The sequence below is a fragment of the Grammomys surdaster genome, unplaced genomic scaffold, assembly GCF_004785775.1.
Source record: "Grammomys surdaster isolate TR1022 unplaced genomic scaffold, NIH_TR_1.0 372, whole genome shotgun sequence".
Lineage (NCBI taxonomy): Eukaryota > Metazoa > Chordata > Mammalia > Rodentia > Muridae > Grammomys > Grammomys surdaster.
Genome location: NW_021604791.1, coordinates 8,742,312 through 8,762,173, shown reverse-complemented (window position 1 = coordinate 8,762,173; position 19,862 = coordinate 8,742,312). Strand labels below are relative to the sequence as shown.

At 45.6% G+C, this 19,862-nt stretch overlaps 1 protein-coding gene across 1 annotated transcript in view; it reads right to left on the bottom strand.

The window, feature by feature from the left end:
- Scfd2 (sec1 family domain containing 2) overlaps positions 1–19,862 on the bottom strand; it is a 294,533-nt gene that overhangs the window by 18,777 nt on the left and 255,894 nt on the right. Inside the window, exons 6-7 of the mRNA XM_028780824.1 lie at positions 9,172–9,317; positions 1,246–1,380 (exon numbers count right to left, since the gene is read on the bottom strand). Coding sequence (XP_028636657.1) covers positions 1,246–1,380; positions 9,172–9,317 — 281 coding nt within the window. The remainder of the gene's footprint in view (positions 1–1,245; positions 1,381–9,171; positions 9,318–19,862) is intronic.

The window sequence follows — 19,862 nt, the reverse complement described above, 5'->3', positions numbered from 1 at the left end:
TTGTAGAGGAAGTACTTAAGTGCAGAGGGTTGGAAACCATGTCCATCCCAGAAGATCTCCTCTCCTCTCCTCTCCTCTCCTCTCCTCTCCTCTCCTCTCCTCTCCTCTCCTCTCCTCTCCTCTCCTCTCCTCTCCTCTCCTCTCCTCTCTCCTCTCCTTTTCTCTCTTCCTCCCCTCCCCTCCTCTCTCCTCCTCTTTCCTCTTCTTCTCTCTTCTCATCTCTCTCCTCTTCTCTCCTTCCTTCCCTCCCTCCCCCCACTCCCAATGCTTCCTCTCTCCCTCCTTTGCAAATGGCCACAAGGAAGAGCTACTCAGGACAGAGGGGCAGAAAATGACCCAGCAACTCTGGGCTTAGACTCAGCACAGGAGCCCTGGACACATTAGGAAGTTGAGTTGCATTGCTTTGTTAAGAAAAAAAAAAAAAAAGAAAGAGAAGAGAAGACAAGAGACAAAGAGACAGAAATTGAACAGCCAGGGATTGCATTAGAAGCTGCTGGTATTGGGGAACAGCAGAACAAAGGGTCAAGGGCCACTCTAGCCAATTTACTGTTCAGTTTCCAGTCTGATGTCTGGCGTCTCTCCTCTCTGGCTTTGGGAATGGGCTGGTTTTCCTGGAATCTGCTTTTATTGAACTCCGAAAGGCTGGATCTTTTATGCAGATTTACTCACTATTTCAAACACTCTTTGATGTTGGCAAAACATTTTGTTATTTCCAAGAGTTATTACCGCTGAAATATGGGCATAGCCTGGGAGGTCAGTCTGCACTCTTGTTTAGATCCTTTTAAATTTAGAAACTTTACAGTGGCTTAAAAATAGATCACACTTGTGTACTTTCTCCTGCTTTCATCCCTACTTCAAGGGTTGCTCAGTCATTCTGACCCACCCCAGACACGAGCCTTGGGATGGCACTAGGAGTACACGGAGCTGCTCCTTATCCTACAGAGGGAGTTCTAGTGAACAGTACGTAGTCTGTGTGCTCATGTGTGTGAGAGACAGATCTTGAGTATAAGCAGTTTCCATGGTGATCTTGAGGATGCCTTGTGACCCCACTTAAGGTATATGTTGTTGGGGACCGACCCTAAGTCTCGGGTTCACAGAGGCTGTAGGAGGCTGTGGGCTCAGGCTGCACACCTCCAAATGGTCAGAAAAGACCGCCTTGATCATATACCATTGTCTCCCAGCAGGGCTAAGGATGTGCCAGCATTCCCATGTGACACTCAGGACGACCCTCTCATGGACCCTTACCTTCATGAACATGCTGAATCCAGTTTTAAGGAGATCAGTGAGGCCTGAGGACGTATGCTCAATGTCAGTGGGATCTGGCTTCTCGGGATTAAATATTTCTTCCACGACCTGCTTCAGCAGTGGCTTGTAGGATGCCTGGAAAGACAGACAGACAGTGCACTGTGAGTGAATGCGATGTCTGCTGTGTCTGCAGACAGTTTTATCGGCATCCAAGGACGTGGAGAAACTTTAGTTTGATACTGAGCAATGGCTATGATTTTCTATGTGCAAGATGATGGAAAAGACTAGAATATGGAAAAATAACTTACAAATAAACAATCTTGAGACTTTAAAAACATTTTTATTAATTTTTTGAGAACTTCATACAATGTATTTTGATCATATTTACCCCACTCTTCCCCTTAACTTCTTTCACACCTGCTCCTAACTCCCTACTTCTCCCTCCTTTTTAAAAGGAGACGTTTTAGTCCTTTAAAAGTGTTTAACAGCACATGGATCCCAGCTTGGACTCATTCAATGCTCAGTACAGCCCTGCCTCACTACTTTCTTCTACGACCAAATGTCCCTCACCAGAGCTATGGTTACAGTAGGATCAAATGCTCAATCTAGATTTAAAGGGACAATTTTATGTAGGAAGGATGGTAGGAAACAAAGTCTTGTTGTTTGATATAAATAAGAAGATGGTCTCTAAACATTTTCTAAGACTCATCCCCTTCACAAGAATGTGTTTATTTGCAATGACTGTCAACATCCAAGCTCATCCCTCCTCCCCCACAGAGCTCAGCTCCATGTATGACTATGTCAGAAAAGGAAGTTAAGATGACAAAAGGAATGTGACCCAGGTGGGAACCAGGTCACAGAGCACCATAGGTATGTCTGTCGAATAAGGGTGATGTTACATTACGACACGTCTGCTTTGATGGATGGTGCTCTGAGCACTTTCTTTTCTGTGACCTAAATACCCTGCAGGCCCATATTTAGGTCTGTCTGGAGGTGGCTGTCCTACTGACCTCTTTCCTGAGTTCTTGCTGGAAAGCCCTTCCTGAGTTTTCTTTTCCCACAGACGGGGCCACCTTCCTCCCAGACTCACTGCTATCTCTGCTGCCCCAGCCTCATCTGGTGGTGCATGTGGGGTGCTCAGTGCAAAGGCACACATGGTGTCTCCCCTCCCTACACTGTCTGGTCCATATCACTCTAGAACAGCCAAGTTCTAGCAAGGCACTGCTGAGAGGCAGCTCCTCTAGAGCTCCGTGTAGCTCTTTACATGGGTAAACACACGGTGCTGGAGCCGTGGTTACAGATATGTCAGTGTGCTGACCTTATCGCTAGCTTGTTTTTGCTATTCTTAGAAGAGCCCTAAGTTATTTCCCCATATTCTAAGTCCCTGAGAATATTTCGGAAATGCAGCAGTGTATAGTAGATCAACATCACATCTCACGTACATCTGGGAGGTCTATGTTTGCTCAGTGGAGGATCTCAGTTTCTTGATGTACAGGGAGAAACTTCATGACTAGTGATCATGCTGGGTGAGCACTGGGTAGGAACACCGATAAGGTACAGACAACGCTACTGGCCAACCTTGCTTACAACTAGAGGAAATCAGAGGAAGTTACAGCAGGATAGCTTTCTTTTATTTATGTGCATGTGCCTTCAGGGACATTCGTGGGGTATGTGTGTGTCCTTGGAGTTACAGCACCTTGTGAGTCACCTGACCATGATACTTTTTTTTTTTTTTAAAGACTCAGACTAAAAAAAAACAAAGTACAACTTTCTGAAGCATATACATTTGACTTTGCCATGGGGTACCTGGCACTCTTAGGCTGGTTGTAAAGGAAACTGTTTTAATCAACGCGGAATGTAATTTGGAAGTACTTACCCAAGCTCAGACTGCATCTGACAGGGCAATTCCACTCCTAGCAGTTTATTTTTGGTTATGTTCATGCATGGAAATCCATCCAGAAAGAGCCACTTATTATTTGAAGTAAGAAAAGATTAGACACCACTATCTAAGTCGCTGTCCCATTACTGTGAAGAGACACCATGACTACATGACTATAATAACTCTCATAAAGAGGCATTTAATTGGGACTTGCGTACAGTTTTAGAGGTTTAGTTCATTCTTATGGTAGAGTGCATGGTAGCATGCAAGCCGACTTGGTAGCTGGGTCTACAAGCAGCAGGAAGACAGACAGAGAGAGGAAGGAGGAGGGAGGAGGGAGGAGGGAGGAGGGAGGAGGGAGAAGAGAAGAGAAGAGAAGAGAAGAGAAGAGAAGAGAAGAGAAGAGAAGAGAAGAGAAGAGAAGAGAAGAGAAGAGAAGGAGACACATTCATCCTGGAGTGGGCACTCAAAACCCCAAAACCCACCTCCAAAGACACTTCAACAAGGGCACACCTCCTAATCCGTCAGTAGGGTGTGTAACACTGCTCCTTAATGATTAAGCATTCAGATCTATGAGCCTGTGGGGGCCATTCCTATCCAAACCACCACAAGCTCTCAAGTGCCCATGACAGGGAGCTGTTCAGTAAGAGGGACATCAGTAGGGAGGAATGTTGGGAATGTGACAAGGGAGGGTCTGTGGTGACAGGGCTAAAATCAGAGTGCAGCCTGGCATGTGAGTGAACAGTGTGAGGTGAGAAATGTGTGTGACGGGCTGGCCATTATAGAAAGTGTCCCTTTCTATAATGTAAAGCAGCTTTGGCTGTCACGGAACTTGGTACTTTGTGAGCAAGCATGCACTTCTCAGGGAAGGAGCAGCAGAAGGTGACAGACAGGTGGGGCTTCTCTGGAGTGCCACCACATCTTTCTTAGGGTCACACAGAGTTACAGGGTAGAGCAGCTGTGCAGGCTTAAGCAGTATTAAGCAGGTCCCCACTTCTATCATTTATGCTTCGCTTCTGTCCCAACTCCTAGGAGCTCCCGGGATAGGGTGGGGTCTGTGTTTGGCAATATTCTCACTCAGAGACCTCATAGTGAGTGAGATCAGTATCCCCAGGGCATTGCAGCCGGGTACTGAAGACAGCAGCCTCATCTGAGGACAGGTCAAAGAGAGATGGGGCAGGATGTCCAGAAAGACATTCCCACCCTGCATGAGACTGTATCACTTCCACCCATAATTTACTGACCAGGGTTGGTCACAGGTCTAGTTACCTGCAAGGGAACCTAGACCATGTGTTCCTGCTTGTTCTCAGGAGAAAAAGGAAAGAGGGTTCAAAGACCCACAGCACTGTCTCAGCCATGGACACACTGAGGATTGAGATGAAACCGTAGTAATTTCACTCTTTCCTCACTTGCCTGTGTGGGCAGAGGGTTATTAAACCCTTTGTGCCCTCTGCATAGGAATTTGACTTTTGCTTAACTTTCCAGCTCTGTTTCCCTGGCAACCTGATAAAGAAAGAATGTCAAACCAGGAGACAGGCAAGACTACTAACGGCAGAAATGACCCCTGCATGGTACACTAGACTGGGAGAACGACAAATATTTGATAGACAGCTAGAGCTTTGGGCTTCTCCAAGTCTGACAATTCTTGAATAATAATTGGGAGTGTCTCTTCGAGGAGTGCTGGGGCTGAGGAGTTATGGCTGAGAAAATAGCTCCTCCAGGGCACGAGGTTTCCGAGCAAAGGGAAACCTCAGCACCAAGTCAAACAGCTCCCAGATCACTGTGTGGATGGCGCCATGCCTCATGGAACTCACAAGGGCTGTCCCAGGAAAGTGAGGTGGCTACTGCTCCACTGACTGCCTTCCAGTTCTGGGCAGGCTGGCACCACAGAGCTAGCCTTGATGCTAGGCCCAGAATGCACAGCACCCATGTTATGACTAGGGTCCTACGAAGATGCCACCATTTTAAAAAAATATAAGATGGAAAAAAGTACATTGAGGTCAGAATAATGTTTGGTAAATGAGCATATCTGCATTTATACCAATTGGGGAATAAAAACTAAAAATAATAAAAAAATTTAAAAATGAGTTATCTATAATAAAATATAAATATATAAAAATAAATATAATAAAAATGAGTATAAAAAATTGGAATCGTTTTCCCCAGTGAATTTTTCCTCTTCCAGCAAGCATTGGTTGCAAGTAGCCTCTTGGCTAGGGACGGGACTTTGTGTCCACTACAGTATGTTTTCAAGAACAAATTGGGCCTAAAAATATCATACTCAAAGAAACTATGAAAAACAAAATACCTGTGTGTATCTCTTATAAGTTCTGTGTAGAGATAAGGTGTGGTTGTGTCTGTAAGCCTGAGCTGAGCACCTGAGGAAGGGACCAGTTGCACAGTGATTTCTGACATTAAGTAGGTATCTGTTACCAAGAAGACCTGACCTGGTGTCCAGCCCCATCCCATCAAAAGGGACTTTGCTCTGCTGGCTGGTGCCTGGAGCCAGAAGCCCTGGGTCCTGCTTCTTTCTACACAAGGTTCCATGAACTGACATCTTAGGAAAACTGGGCTCACAGAGGGTGTCCAGCTTGCTTTAATGCAACATTGCACTGGGAAACATCTGTTTGAAATGCTGGTGGCTTTATGTGGCAATCCTACGCCTCGTTTACTTTGTTGTTGTTGTTTTTTTTTTTTTGGTGTGTGTGTGTGATACTAGAATTTTTTCTCCTTTTATCTCCTTAAAGGAAATTGTTTGAAGATTAAAAAGTTTTTTGACTTATCTCTTAATCCTTCCTTCCTTCCTTCCTTCCTTCCTTCCTTCCTTCCTTCCTTCCTTCTATCCAGAAGCAAACTGTTCCTTAAAACATCGAATGAAATCTTTTCAATGTCAATATGAAGAAATGGCTTACTAAAGATTTTCCTGGAAATCACACCAGTTAGAAGTGTCTTTGGGACAATATCAAGCTTTCTGGACCTCAGTTTAGTTCTGCCCTGTGCTATTTTTTCCTCCCCAAAAGGTAGTCGAGCAGGTCTGGGGTTAAGTAGTTAGCAATACAATTAGGAGGGAGAAGAGAGGCTGCCTTAGAGTACAGAGCTGTTGGCCAGCGTTATGGAGTGCTGACGAAGGAGATGGGTCCCAGAGACAGCTCAGAGCCGTGTTTCCCTAGGTGTGAGATGAACTGAGCCTCCTTGGGCACAGGGGCTCTAGACACTCTTGTTCAGCCACTAGGGGCATGGAAGAAGGCTCACATATGGGCTTCATTGGCCCCATGGCCTCTGTCTTAGAGACTTATGCAGCAACAGCAACTGTCATCATTCTGGAGGCAGATGACACTTGACTGGAAGGCCTGAGAGCTCCTTGCCCCTGAGACTGTGAATGCTCTCCTGATGCTGCAGCTGAGGCACGCAGCTCATCAGACATGGTGCCATGGAAGGCGGGGGGGGGGGCAAGGGGGAGGGCTGGGAAAGATACAATAAGAAATGGGAAGGTACGAAGACCCCGGCCCAGGCACCTGAGCAGCTTCTGGTCTACAGGGACAACCCCTAAACCCCAACTTCTGACGGCACAAGAAAATGTTAGCACTGAATTTCCTGAAGAGTCATGGTCCTGCCCACAGCAGGCTGGTGTTAGAGGTCTATGACACAGAGCCAGTGTACTCTTTAGGCAGCAGATGGATAGTGTAACAGCCCCATGTCACTTTTAGAAGCCCATGAAAAAGGTCTCAGTGTTATTTGGTAACAGGAGGAAAAATGAGTTCAGCTCAGAGTAATGTTTTGACCTCAAAATGTCGCTTTTCTGGGTAGCTCTTTATTTTTCCCGATGTTGTTACAAGTCCCCACACAGTAAGTCTGAGGCACAAGAATTGGACTGGTATTAATTCTCTAAATTCTTTTTTTTTTTTTTTTGTTTTTTTTCAAGACAGGGTTTCTCTGTGTAGTCCTGGCTGTCCTGGAACTCACTCTGTAGACCAGGCTGGCCTCGAACTCAGAAATCCACCTGCCTCTGCCTCCCAAGTGCTGGGATTAAAGGCGTGCGCCACCACTACCCAGCTACCCCAAAACTTTTAAACATAAACTTCTATGTGCTTTTTATTTTAAATTCTGCTATATCTTTTAGGAGATTAGATTAGCTTCCTGGAGATTCACCATGTTTTGTCTCCCCCAAAGCTGGAACTCCCCATCGAGTGGAGCCTGAGACTCGGATTCAAAGGCAGCTGTGCGCAGCAAGTCTGCCTGTTTCATTCCCTTTCTCTCTGCTGCTGTGGAGCGTTTCTCTACGTTTACACTATTCCTAACTTCACCTTCAGTGTGCTCTCCACGTCCCTTCCCTCCCCATTTGTCAGTCACCAGCATTGGGGCATTCTGCTGAGTGTGCTGATGTCACCGCCTTACTATGAGAGGAAGCATATGTAATATGTAATATGTAATATGTAATATGTAATATGGAGGCCTGGAGGGGTGACAGCATTGCGGTGGGGAGACAGGGTCCAGGTAGCTCATCAGTGTCCTTATCACGCCCATGATTTACAGCTAACGTGTGTTTATGTGAAGCTGGCCAAATCAGTGCCCTGTGATGGTCATAAAATGGAAGAGACCTCATTAATTTTGTGGTTTGTTTTCTCTGCCGACTAGTGCAGTCATTTGCCTTTTGACAGTCTGTGGTTTAAATGTCGTCCCGTATCACCAGCCCCAGCATGTTTCTGTAACTAGTCTATAACACATACTCGGAAATGCTGATTTTTTTGAAATGATAAGCTTACACCTTTGGTGATCTGATTGGCTATATTCTGTGGTGGTGCTGGTCTCAGATTTAAAAAATAAAGGATGAGAAACACTACTTTACCATTAAGAGCCAAACTCTGGGGTCTCAATATCTTTGTGGGTGATTTTGGATGAGTATCAGCACCAATGATCAATACTTCTAGAACTTCTCTGAGAATCAAGGTCTAGAGAGGCGTGTGTGGGGGCTGCAAAGACAACACCTGCCCATGGCTGCTATGTATATACGGCAGATGACTTCCTTTTGGGCCTCACACTGCTGCTTCTCCGGCCTCCTTGCTGTGGGAAGCGAAGGGGAGACTGAGGACAGGCGTGCTCCTCAGGGGTACTGTAGGAGCACGCAGGAGGAAGAACCAGCCAGGGTTCTGCTGAGTTGTCATGGGACATCAGTTTATCTACACACGCACTGAAATAGTCATCACCTTGGGATGAGTTCCTCATCTGTCCCAGCTTCCTACCATGGCACAACAAATGCACCAAGAAGCCTCAGGAGATGAGCAGATTTTACCAGAGACATCACGGGGAGGGAGAGAAGAGCCACGCTCAGTGATCTTTCCCATCAGAAATACTTGTTCTACATGGAAGCTCATGTTTGCCACCAGGCTCCTTAGTTCTGACTCTATATTGACTACGAGAAACTCCCAGGTCTCATAGCACCAGGTGTCTTGTCCCTTATACTCCCCTTGGGAATTCCTGCATGGTATCCCACTCGGTATCACAGAACCCCCTCCTTTAATCTTGGGTTGTCATATCTTTCTACTCAAGGTCAGTCAAAGCATTCTCTGTAGGTTCTCACACTGTCCTTAGAAAGCTGCAGGGGAATTTTACTAACAGTTGTTTCCCTTGTCACAAACTTCCTTTCCACAGTCTGACAAATACTTGCTTTATCATCACTTACCATGTTGATCAACTGCTAGAGGAATAAAACTGGGACTATGTCTAGCCACTCTCTCCCTTGGAATGATTGGCAGCTGGGTCCTAAGGAAGCACCTTGCCTTCGGCTATAGTCTACAGCTGAGACAGACCCACGGCTATAACATGGGTGATTTCCAATCCACTTTTCACCAGCTACATTGTCTGAGGCCCAAATGAACTGAGACACTTTCAGACTTAGTGGAGCCCAAATGCTCCATTAAGGGGGAACTTGGGAGTCCATCCAGAACGCATTCCTTATTCTACAGGGACTGAGGGGAAACTGCCTTGTGGCTGTGGCCTCAATCCTAAAACACAGCAGATAGACAGGTACTATAATCACATACACTCACCTGATGGGTATTATTTCCAGGCACATACACAGACTTAAACTGTCTCATGACACTCCTAGCTCCAGCAATCTCCCGGAGAGCCACGAAGACATCATTCACAGCAATCTGGGATTTGGGGAATGTCAGGTTAATTGCAGAGTCACATCCTGAAACAGTCCAGAGATATTTTCATAAGTGAGCAAACCCTTAAGTTTGTCTGGAATTCCTATGACCCTGTTTCCCCTGGCTGTTCACTAACTGCGCTGTTTCCACTACCCATAAGCAATGGGACAGGACGAGTGTGAATGCTTTTGACAGAAGTGGGACTCAGAATGGCCTGGCACCACTGCCCCTGGCCCCAGTCACAGCCCGCTGAGGCTTCATGGGGAAACAGGCTCCCTTCGGGCTTTGACCCTCAGATGCAGCCCTGGGAAACCAAGAAGGACACAAAGGAGCATGGTTGTGCGTGCTACGATGGAGCCTTTGTCTGGACTCCACTGATGGTTTCCAGAGGGTCTGACGGCAAGATGGAGGGAGATGACAAAGCCACACCAGCTGGGATGGGCAGGTTCAAAGTGGTTCACTGTGTTAAACATGGTGCCAGGACCATTAAAGGGGAAGCAGCTTAAGCTAATAATAATAATAATAATAATAATAATAATAATAATGAAGTGTCAATCAGTGACTGACTGCTTTTCTGTTAGGCATCCATTCAGAAGAGAAATAATTAAGGATTAGACAACAGAGGTTCATAAAATACAGACATATTGAGAATATTCATCCTCAATTCTTAGATACATCTCGAGTGTCAACTCTTCACCTCTCATGTGACCCCTCTGAGGTCCCAGGTACAATCTCTCCCTGTAGGGCATGAGAACACTGACAGGCAGGTTTAGGTACTCCTGTGAGTAGGTACTGCCATGGTCTCACCATGTCTCTGCAGTCATCCAGACCTCACCTGCAGGGTTGGTAGTGCCCATGTGCTCTGCTGTCCACCTGGGACACCTACCCTTCTGTCTGTCTCTGTCACTATCTCTTGTCTGAACTTTCTCTGGCTGTAGCAGTTTGTTGGGCCTTCCAATGAGCAGGCTAGAAGTGTTGGGCACTATATATTCATAGAAACAAACCCCGCTTTCTCTTCCCTCATGGGATAATTCTGAGTGATGGCCTCCACTGCCATTCTCCGGGGCTCAGGAGGCCTGAGCACCAGCTGCCACACAGGAACCTGTTCATTGACATCATCTTCCTTCCTCTACCAGAGCGGCCAGTGATCAATGCAGAGCCTGCCCGTACCCCACCTAGTCTGATAGCAACTTTATCGACATGTAATCCACATACCACATACTTTTCCATTTCAAGTGTCTACCATAAAATAGCTTTCTGTATATTCAGACTCCAACCAAAATCCCACAGTCAAGTTTTGAACATCTTTATCATCCCAACAGGAACCCCAAATCAGTCAACAGGTACTTTCAGTTCTTCCCCTGGCAACTACCAGTCTGCTGTCCGTATGGATGCACTGACTGGACATTTCATCTAAATACACCACAGAACACGTGGCCCCTTGCAGCTGGCTTCCTGTATTTGCCTTGTTCTCAGGAGTCATTCAGGCTGTGGCCATTTCATTTCTGTTTACTGCATAGCTATAGTGCACTTGACAGAATGGATATACTACGATTCATGTGTCTGCTCAGGTACCCAGATTACCAAAGGCAGTTTTCTCAGTTGGCAGGCATCTGGGTTGTTTCCGTCTCTGAGTTATCATGTCAGTAGTTTTGCATGGACATGTTTCTGTGTCCACACTTCCCTAAGGACTTTACATCCCCACCAATACCCTGAAGGTTTCAGTTCCTCCACATCCTTGTCAACATTTACTAATATCTACTTTCTTAACCATAGCTGTCCTAATGCCTATGAAATAAGGAGATATTTGTCAATGTTGATAATCAAGGAAATCATTTTTGGAAGGAAGAGGTAGAGTCAAACAATTTTAAACTAGACAGGGATATATCTAGCATAGACAAAGGTATTCAAAGGACCCCGGCTGCATCCACAGAGAAAGTTGGTATGTGAATGGCTGAACCCATACTCTTGATTAGTGTGTGACACTGTATGTAATAACTCTTAGGAGTGGACAAAATTACCTAATAAATGTTTCCTGGTTTCTACAAATATCTGATGTATTGCCATTAAAAAAAAAAACCATAAAACACTGAACTGTGTCATGGTGGTTTTAATGAGAACTGTCTTTCATAGGCTCAGGTATTTGACAAATGGCCCTCCATTCGTGGCACTGCTTGGGGGAGATATGGAACTTTCAGGATATAGAGAGCCTTTCTGGAGAAAGTATGTCACTGGGAGGGGAGCTCTCTTGATGAAAATGTGATCAGCTAGCTTCCCATCCCAGACACCATACCTGATACCTGTTCTCCCTGCCATTACAGACTCCATCCTTTCATTACAGACTCCATCCTTTGTAACCATAAGCCGAACAAACCTCTTCCTCCCTAAGTTGCTTTTGGCCGTGGTATTTTATCACAGCAGCAGTAAAATAACTAATACATAAGGTCACATCAGTTTAGTTACAATAAAATACTAGGGGTGGGGGGGCAGCCTTATAAAGACAGGGAGTTTCCATTATACTCTTAGAGGCTCAAACCCAAGACCCATTTAGCCTCCGGTGAGCAGCCTCTCTTGGCTGCTGCCACAGTGTGGCACCGTGATGAGGCAATGTGTGTGGGGAGATCACAGGTCCAGGCGAGGAGGTCCAGGGTAAGGAGGGTCAGTTTCACTCTTTACACAACTCACTCTTTTAGCAACTCTGTTGCAAAACCACAACTGCTCCCTTCTGGGGGGTTTTGGTGACCTGCTCACCTCCCAGTGGGTCTCACCTCTTTATGGTTCTACCATTCTGTCATATCAGCACCTTAGGGATTGATCTCACAGCACAGGAACCTTTGGGGAAAATCCACACCTAACGGGTGTCGAGGTAAAGACCAGTGTGAGGAAGCCCCTGGCTCAGTAGACTTTGTGAGCATGGAGGACTCCGATGTGGCTGGGGTAGGAGTGAGGGGTAGTAGGAAGTTGATGGAGAGAAATCAGGAGTCCACACAAACTCCTTGGAAGAGTTCCATCCCAAACATTGTGGAAAGGGGAAAATGTATAGTTTTCTGAAACACACGCGTATAACTTCTCCTCAAATCCTGAAAAGGTTCAAAGCTAGGAAACACTAGGATGCAGAGAGCCAGGTTGGGATAGCCTCACACCCTGTCTGACACTGAGATGCACAGAGCCAGAGTGGGATAGCCTCACACCCTACCTGCTACTGCCACTGCAGCTCTAACCAAGACAACACAGCTTGTGTGTCTCAATAAAGGAAGGAAGGCCAAAGATGTGGGTTTTCAATCACTAACGAAGGTTCCTTATGTAAAATCATGTAAGGAATTATCTATCTCTTCATCTGTCTATCTATCTATCTATCTATCTATCTATCTATCTATCTATCATTTATCTATCTATCATTTTAAAATATTCATTACCTTGTCAAGAAATGATGGCATAGAGACAAGGAAAAACATCATTAATATAGCCCTGGCTGTCCTGGAACTCACTCTGTAGACCAGGCTAGCCTTAAACTCAGAGATATACTTGCTTCTTCCTCCTGAGTGCTGGGATTAAAGGCCTGTGCCACCATTTCCCAGGGATGAAATGTGTTTTAATTCTTCTAAGAGACTAGCTAGCAGACTAGCACTGTGTGTCAAAAACTCATGTTCTCTAGAACCAAAGAAGCCGTTTCACTCTCCACATTGTCCATTTCTACTTGGGGAATGACTACAGAGAATGCCGTTTCCCCATTAGGTGGAGGTGAAGGTGAAGCCATCTAGACTAAAGGTTATTTACTATAAAGTCTAGACTATTTGAGGAATTTGTAAATTATACACCAAAGATGATAAAAAAGGCTGTGAAATCTCATGGGCTGAGGTCAACTACAGAGCAGGCTGTTTAATAGAAAGAAGTGTGTATGGGTTACTGCTAGCCTGAGTGAACCCAACTGAACAGCAGAGACCGCTGGACCAGAGGCAAAGTCCAACAACTGACAAAGTCAGTTACGTCTGCTGTTCAAACCACTCGCCCCGGGTAACTTGCTGACCTGCTGACCCTCTCCAGCATTCCTGTATCCAGGATACATGTGCTCTGCAGACAGTCAGAGGGGAGTCACCTCTAACCAGTCTTCAGACATTTTTCATAATCTCCTTAATTCCCACTAAGTCTTACAGTTATTTATCCAAGACATGTAGTAAAAGTTGCACACATCTTTCCAAATAAGGTAAAATAAACAAACAAGCAGAAAAAGCCTTTTATCTTATTTCACATTGTTATTATCATCGTCACCATCATCACTCCCTAGGTTAAGAGCAATCTCTGTGCTCTGATGCTCACTCTCGTTGGTAACCACACCAAGCAGTTCACGCACATGAGCACGTCTAATCTCTACAGAAAGCCAATGTGGAAGCTAGAGGGACGTTCTTACCATTCTTACTTTGAGGATGGAGCAAGTGAGCCACTGAGAAGTGACACTCGTCTCCCCGACGACCAGTGACAAGGATAGGAGCCAAGCTCGTGCCGTGCTGCTCCAAAGGCGGCTTACCAGACACTGCATGCTTCCATTCATGTTAAGACCATGTGACTGAGTGAAACATTAAGAATACAAGTAGCTCATCCTTAGACTACAGAAATTCTTTCACAACAGAGTGTAAGTGCCATTCTTATTGGGAAGACCTCGGCCTGTCCCAGGAGTAGATATTGGATGGTTTGTGGCTAGACCCAGGTCCTTCCTTTTTGGCCACACAAGGTGTGAGTCTTTTCCAGGCCTGTTGCACAGCCTTCTTTGACTCTGCACTCTGTCAGGTGCCATATTCAGTTACTTCTAACACTCCCTGGATAGTCTGATCCATTAAGTCGGCTCACTTGATAACAGCGTGTACAATTCCAGGCAATTCTCATTTAAACCCCTTAGTTAAATAGATAATAAAATAGGCTGATGCCAACCTGTAGCTGAGTATGGTCTGTATACTTCAGAGGCCCACCTCTTGATAAGGGAGGCTCCCAAACCCCTGGGGCACCACTGTGTTCTTCTAAGATGGGGCATGACTCATGTCTCCGCAATGTCTTTCTGCGGAGGTCTGCGGTCCCTTGGGCAGGGTCTCGTTACTCCTTGGAGTAGCTACACAAAGCTCCTGTGTTGGTGCCCTTCCCACAGGTCTCCCCCCACCCTTCTCACTTACTCAAGCCTCTTCCCTTCAGCAAGAGGAGAACAGTGGTTTCCATAGCCGCAGACCCTGCAAAGACGGCCTATTCTAGCCATAACACTGTTCAAATGGAGGGAGGCTTGGATGGCTTAGCATTCTCCTGGGATGGCTGAAATCCTGCACCACTCCTTGTATGGCGTGTCCGAATTCTCTCTAGTTTTCCCAGGGATCACGCTTCGAGCTCCCTGGTTCTTGAAATACCTTTTCACAAGCTACTGGCTTTCTCATGTTTGCCCTTATTCTTCAGGTATTCAAGAAGTTGAAGCACCTCAGATTAGAGGTTGGGCCAATCTTGGCTGGTGCTGAAGTGCTCCTTATGGAAAGTCTTCAACGTACACTCGCGCAGCTGTGTGCACACCTACGCATGCCGATCAAACATAAGGCGCAGGGACTTGTGCAGTTGGACACGCTGAAGAGAAGAGGCATGGGTAGAAGTGGATCTGAAACTGTTCCCTATTTACTGATATTATTCTCCTTAGAGGCCTAAAATTTCATCAGACCCTTGAAATCTATCTGGGAAATATGAGAGTCAAAAATAAACATTCAGTATCTGAAAGGTAGGTACTTTCAGGGCTAAGCGGTTCTCCTCATCCTTGTACTCCCCTGTAGTTTTGAACACCCAGCCCACCTTCTTCTTTGCATCCCACTGAAGCTCAGCGGGCTCTAAACAGCAGGGGCTGCCTCTGGGAGGCAGTCAGGAGAAGGTCATCTCAGGTCTGACAGGGCCAAAGAGGTCAGAGCACCGAGAGGTCATGACCTCCCTCATCCATCCAGCAGGCTGACACTCCCTTTTCTCTCCTTTGAAATGATTGCTTTTTAAAGTGGACTCTTTCCTTGAGGCTCTCCCTATAAGTCTTGGTAAATAAGAACAAAGTTAACAAAATGAAAATCAAATAAGCTTTGAAAGTGAAATCTTCTAGAAGTTTGAACTGTAGAAATCAATCCCCAGGAGGGAGATCCCAGGAAGCAGGCGAGGCCAAAGACAGCATGAGCCGCATCTCCAAGGAGCCTTGGAATGGCCAGGAGAACGGGAGACTACTCGAAACGGGAATCGTGTGAATCAATTTCTCACACACACAGATCAGTAATCACACACATATCCACATCCATGTACCCAAATACAAACACGTATGAACACATATTCACATAGATTCACCAAAATACAAATGTATACATGCGCATGCCCACATCCAGGCGCCCAAACACATGTACGCAGATATTTATACCTATATGTCTACCTGCCCACACACACACAATTGTAACCTTGTTTTAAATTAAAATCTAGTTGGCACATTTGCTAATCTTGCTAGTCCTTGCTTTAGATATTGTCTGCGGCACAGAGGTCTTTCTCACAAAGCATTATGTCTGACTACCATGTAGTCCACTTAAAGTGGGCCATAAGCTAAAGAAACCCGTAGTACAGTTGGAAGGCAGAATTCTTCTGGATTTTAATGTCTTACCCCCATCTCCAAACCTTTTGCAGCTGCCTTGTTCAAACTTCAAAAGCTGTTTAAAAGTGGCTCATCTTTAGAGGCTTTAGAAAGCATTCGATTAGGTTTGTCACCGAAGATTGCTTTTTAAAAATTTATATTTCATTAGTATGTGAAAACATTTAATTAAATTTTGCAGTTTAGTAACAAGTCCAATTGGCAGAAGCAGGCTTGAGGACACGCACAGTATGACTTTCCAGAAGCACGCAGCTCCACCAACAGCAGTCCTGTGCAGACAACGGAAGCAGCTTTAGAAATGGGATGGCAGGAGTCTTGGCTTCCACTACATTTTAGTCAGGGATTAAAGAAGGTCAGTCATTCTGGAGATGGAGTCATGTGGGGGCTAGTCAAGAATGTGTGAAATATATGTATATATATAGATAAAGTCATGTACATATATATTGTCATGAAAAAATACATATATATTTCTGAGGTCATGCAGTTACCCTACCCAGGCATTCTATCTGTGTCATCAATCTCATGTTTAATGACCTACGGTGGCTTTTAAGCTCCTCTCACGTATAAAACTGTAATCTGGGCTGTCAGGCTGCAGGCCTTATGAGGCCACTTTCCTCTTTAATTGCTAAGTCCTGGAACTATACGTGCGGTAGGGGCCCCTGCCTAAGTGTCACGGTAATGACACAATACATTTGTATGAGCAAATGAGGTTGCCAGAAACAGTTCAAGCCAGAAATACCAATGTTGAGGTCACAAGGGGCTCAGAGTATAGTTAGACACCCCAAAAGGCTGGCTTCCACAACCTTCCCCTCTGGATCTGGTGTACACTAAATCCCCTTGTTCACTGAACACTGACATTGCCCTGAATCACTTAGACCGTTATTGACACTCAAGCAACAGTGGAGGGCAGGAGGCAGGAGGTTTGAGACAAGCTCCTGTGGGAGTAGGGGTGCTGTGTTCTCTTTGCTTCTCTGCTGGTTTAGCATGGTGCCAGCTCATGGATGACACCCCCAGAGTAAATGAATGTGGAAAACAGAGAGATTAGAGGGGAAAGTTTAGAATCAGACCAAACACACTGTAAAGCAACAGAACTGATTTTCTTGGGCTGATGATAAACTTTCTCTGCAGGGAATTTCAAACAAAGAGCTTCTGAGCAATTGCAGGCTACCAGGGGAGGTGGAGCACACCTCCCCCCCAGAAGCTACTGCAGAAGAACAAGTCCAGTTGGCTGAGAAATTCTGTTTGTCTGTGCAACACAAAAAACTAAACTGCATGTCTTTGAAGCATACACACATATCTGACAGAAGTCTTTTAAAACCAAAAGAGAAGGATAAACATAGATCTCAGAACTGACTACCTCTGGGGATGGGGAGGGGAGGGTAGCAAGGTTGGTAGTAAGCAAAGAACAAAATAGGAGGATGGGGGCAGTGAGTAAGTATTATTTAATTATGCTTTCTAGAACGAATAGATACATACACACACACACATATATATCGTTATATCCATCTATCTATCCATCTATCTACCCATCTACTTATCTATCTATCTATCTATCGCATATAAACATTTACATGTACCAACTATCATCTTTGAAAGTATAACAAAAACCAGTTTGACTACTTTCTAAGCCTCCAGCAAATTCAGCTAAAAATAGCTGATTAAAGAAATAAATGACAGCTGAACGCTGTTATTATTAGGCAGGTCTGGGACGCTGGTAGACAAGGGAAGACTTGTATATTCACATGAGAATATGGAATAATTGCACATGGCTGCCCAGAATTCTCTCCCCAGTTCTGAGGCTTTTACTGTATGGAAGGGAAGGACAGCCAGCAGCAATATTCTGCAGAATTTGCAGATTCAAAAAAATTATTTGTGTGCGTGTGTATGTGTGATGTTCTCCCGTGTGTGTGTGTGTGTGTGTGTGTGTGTGCGTGTGTATGTGTGATGTTCTCCCGTGTGTGTGTGTGTGTGTGTGTGTGTGTGTGTGTGGTATTCTCCCATGTGTGTACAGAGGTACTTGATACTGGGTATCTGCTATCAAGCTCCACTTTATTTTTTAAGATCGGATCTCTTACTGACCTTGTATTAGCTACACGTGGTAGATGTGGATGGTGAGCCCCAGGATCAGCCTACTCTCACCATCTAACCCTGGGGTTACAGGCACATGACACTGTCATATGCATGCTAAGGCTTCATATATCAGGTCACCTTGGCTTGGCAGAGCCCAAAGTCAAACTGCCAGAGTGGCCCATCCTGTCTGATGTAGGAAAGGATATTGACATCCCCCAACCCGGACACCCATAATACATCAGGAAATATCTAGGCCACAGCAGAATTCCAGACTATCATAAACACAGTGAAGTACCCCCAGCTACTTCTAAACCTGGCCTCCAAGATACCTCTGAGAAACCTCTCCAAAGTGACTCTAAGAAGCCATGACTGTACCAAGTGACTTATCAAGATGCTCTGTGGCTGCAAAAGGGAAGCGCTGAGACCCTCAGCACTGTACACACATGGGAGAACACCACACATGTGATACGGCACCATGAACATAACAACACAGCCTGTTAAATCATCTTAAGGCACTGCAAAGGGATCTGGACTTCTCCATTCACAGTGAGTGAAGGAGCAGTGTTTGTCTGTGTCTTTAAGGAGGTGAGCATCAAGTTTCAGGTCACATGTGTCACCTGTCATGCTAGTACCATGGCAAAGCCAGATCTCTTCCGTATCATATTGACTTGGCCCCTTCCCCAGTCACAAAACTTTCTCTAAGAGGGAAAATGCCTGTGCATCTACTTACCCCAGCACTCATGTTTACCAACTGTGACATCCTCACAGGCAGCTGGCACGCAGGCTCTCACACAGCCAAGGATTCAAACTGGCAGATCTCACTGTGTGATCCTAAGTAGTGGCTTGTTTTTATGTCACTGAGCTAATTCTACTGAATTACAAACACGTGGTTCACACTCTTTAATATGTCCCCTTTCAACCTGAATGGACATTTCTGGTAGCTCTGAATAGCATGATGTGGTTTGCTGTCTCTCAGAGATGACTTTGGGAGGGTCTCTGCATCTGTTAGGTACAGGAAACTGGGTGAGGCCAGACCTTCTCCATGCAGTGTGACAATTCTGTTGGTTTTACTTTCTGCACTACATAAGGAACTACTATGCAAAGGACTCACTATACCACGCACATGGCTGAAGCTCGGCTGGTACCTTCTCATTACAACTTGCTTACTTCGTAGGGTTTCTGGGGGGCGGGTGGGAAGGGCTGACGAAGGATAAATATAAAAAATGAACAGTGAAGATAACGTAGGATGAAGGCAGACTTGAGGATGGGACTTGCCTACATGCTTTTCCACGAGTTGAAAAGAGCTTGCCATTGTTGGATTTTATAAAGAAAACGTTCTCAGTGCAGAATTTCAGAACCAGTGTTCCAGGCCAGCGAGTCAGAGGCAGAGAGAGAGAGGCCCAGAGATCCCTTCCTCAGATGTTCCCCTCCCTGACTTGAGACAGGTGGATCCCACACGGTGTCCATGGAATGGGGTGGCCTACTGACCACTTCCTCTGATGGGTCCTGAACCATGTTCCCTCAGATCCTGTCCTTCCCGTTCTCCATCACAGGCCATGCATGGGGGCATTGTGTGGTGGGGGGCTTGCAGGGTCTGACTTAACAGAAGTAATGCAAGGATCCTCTCATCAGGAAGACAACCTGGAAGGTCTCCTGGGCTTGCAGCCATAAAGAGCTTTGGAAGACCACACAGGCAGTAGTTTCTCCTCCATTCGGAACCTCAGCTCGGCCCAAGCTGTTTGCTGGTTTCAATAGTGCTCTGAATTTTTCCCCAGGAGATAAGGTTGTACTTATTTTAGAAATGGCAATGAAATAGGGTGGGGAGGGAGGAGAGTGGGGCTCGTACACAGTGTCCTGTCTAGCCATGTGCTACTCTCGGCATAAT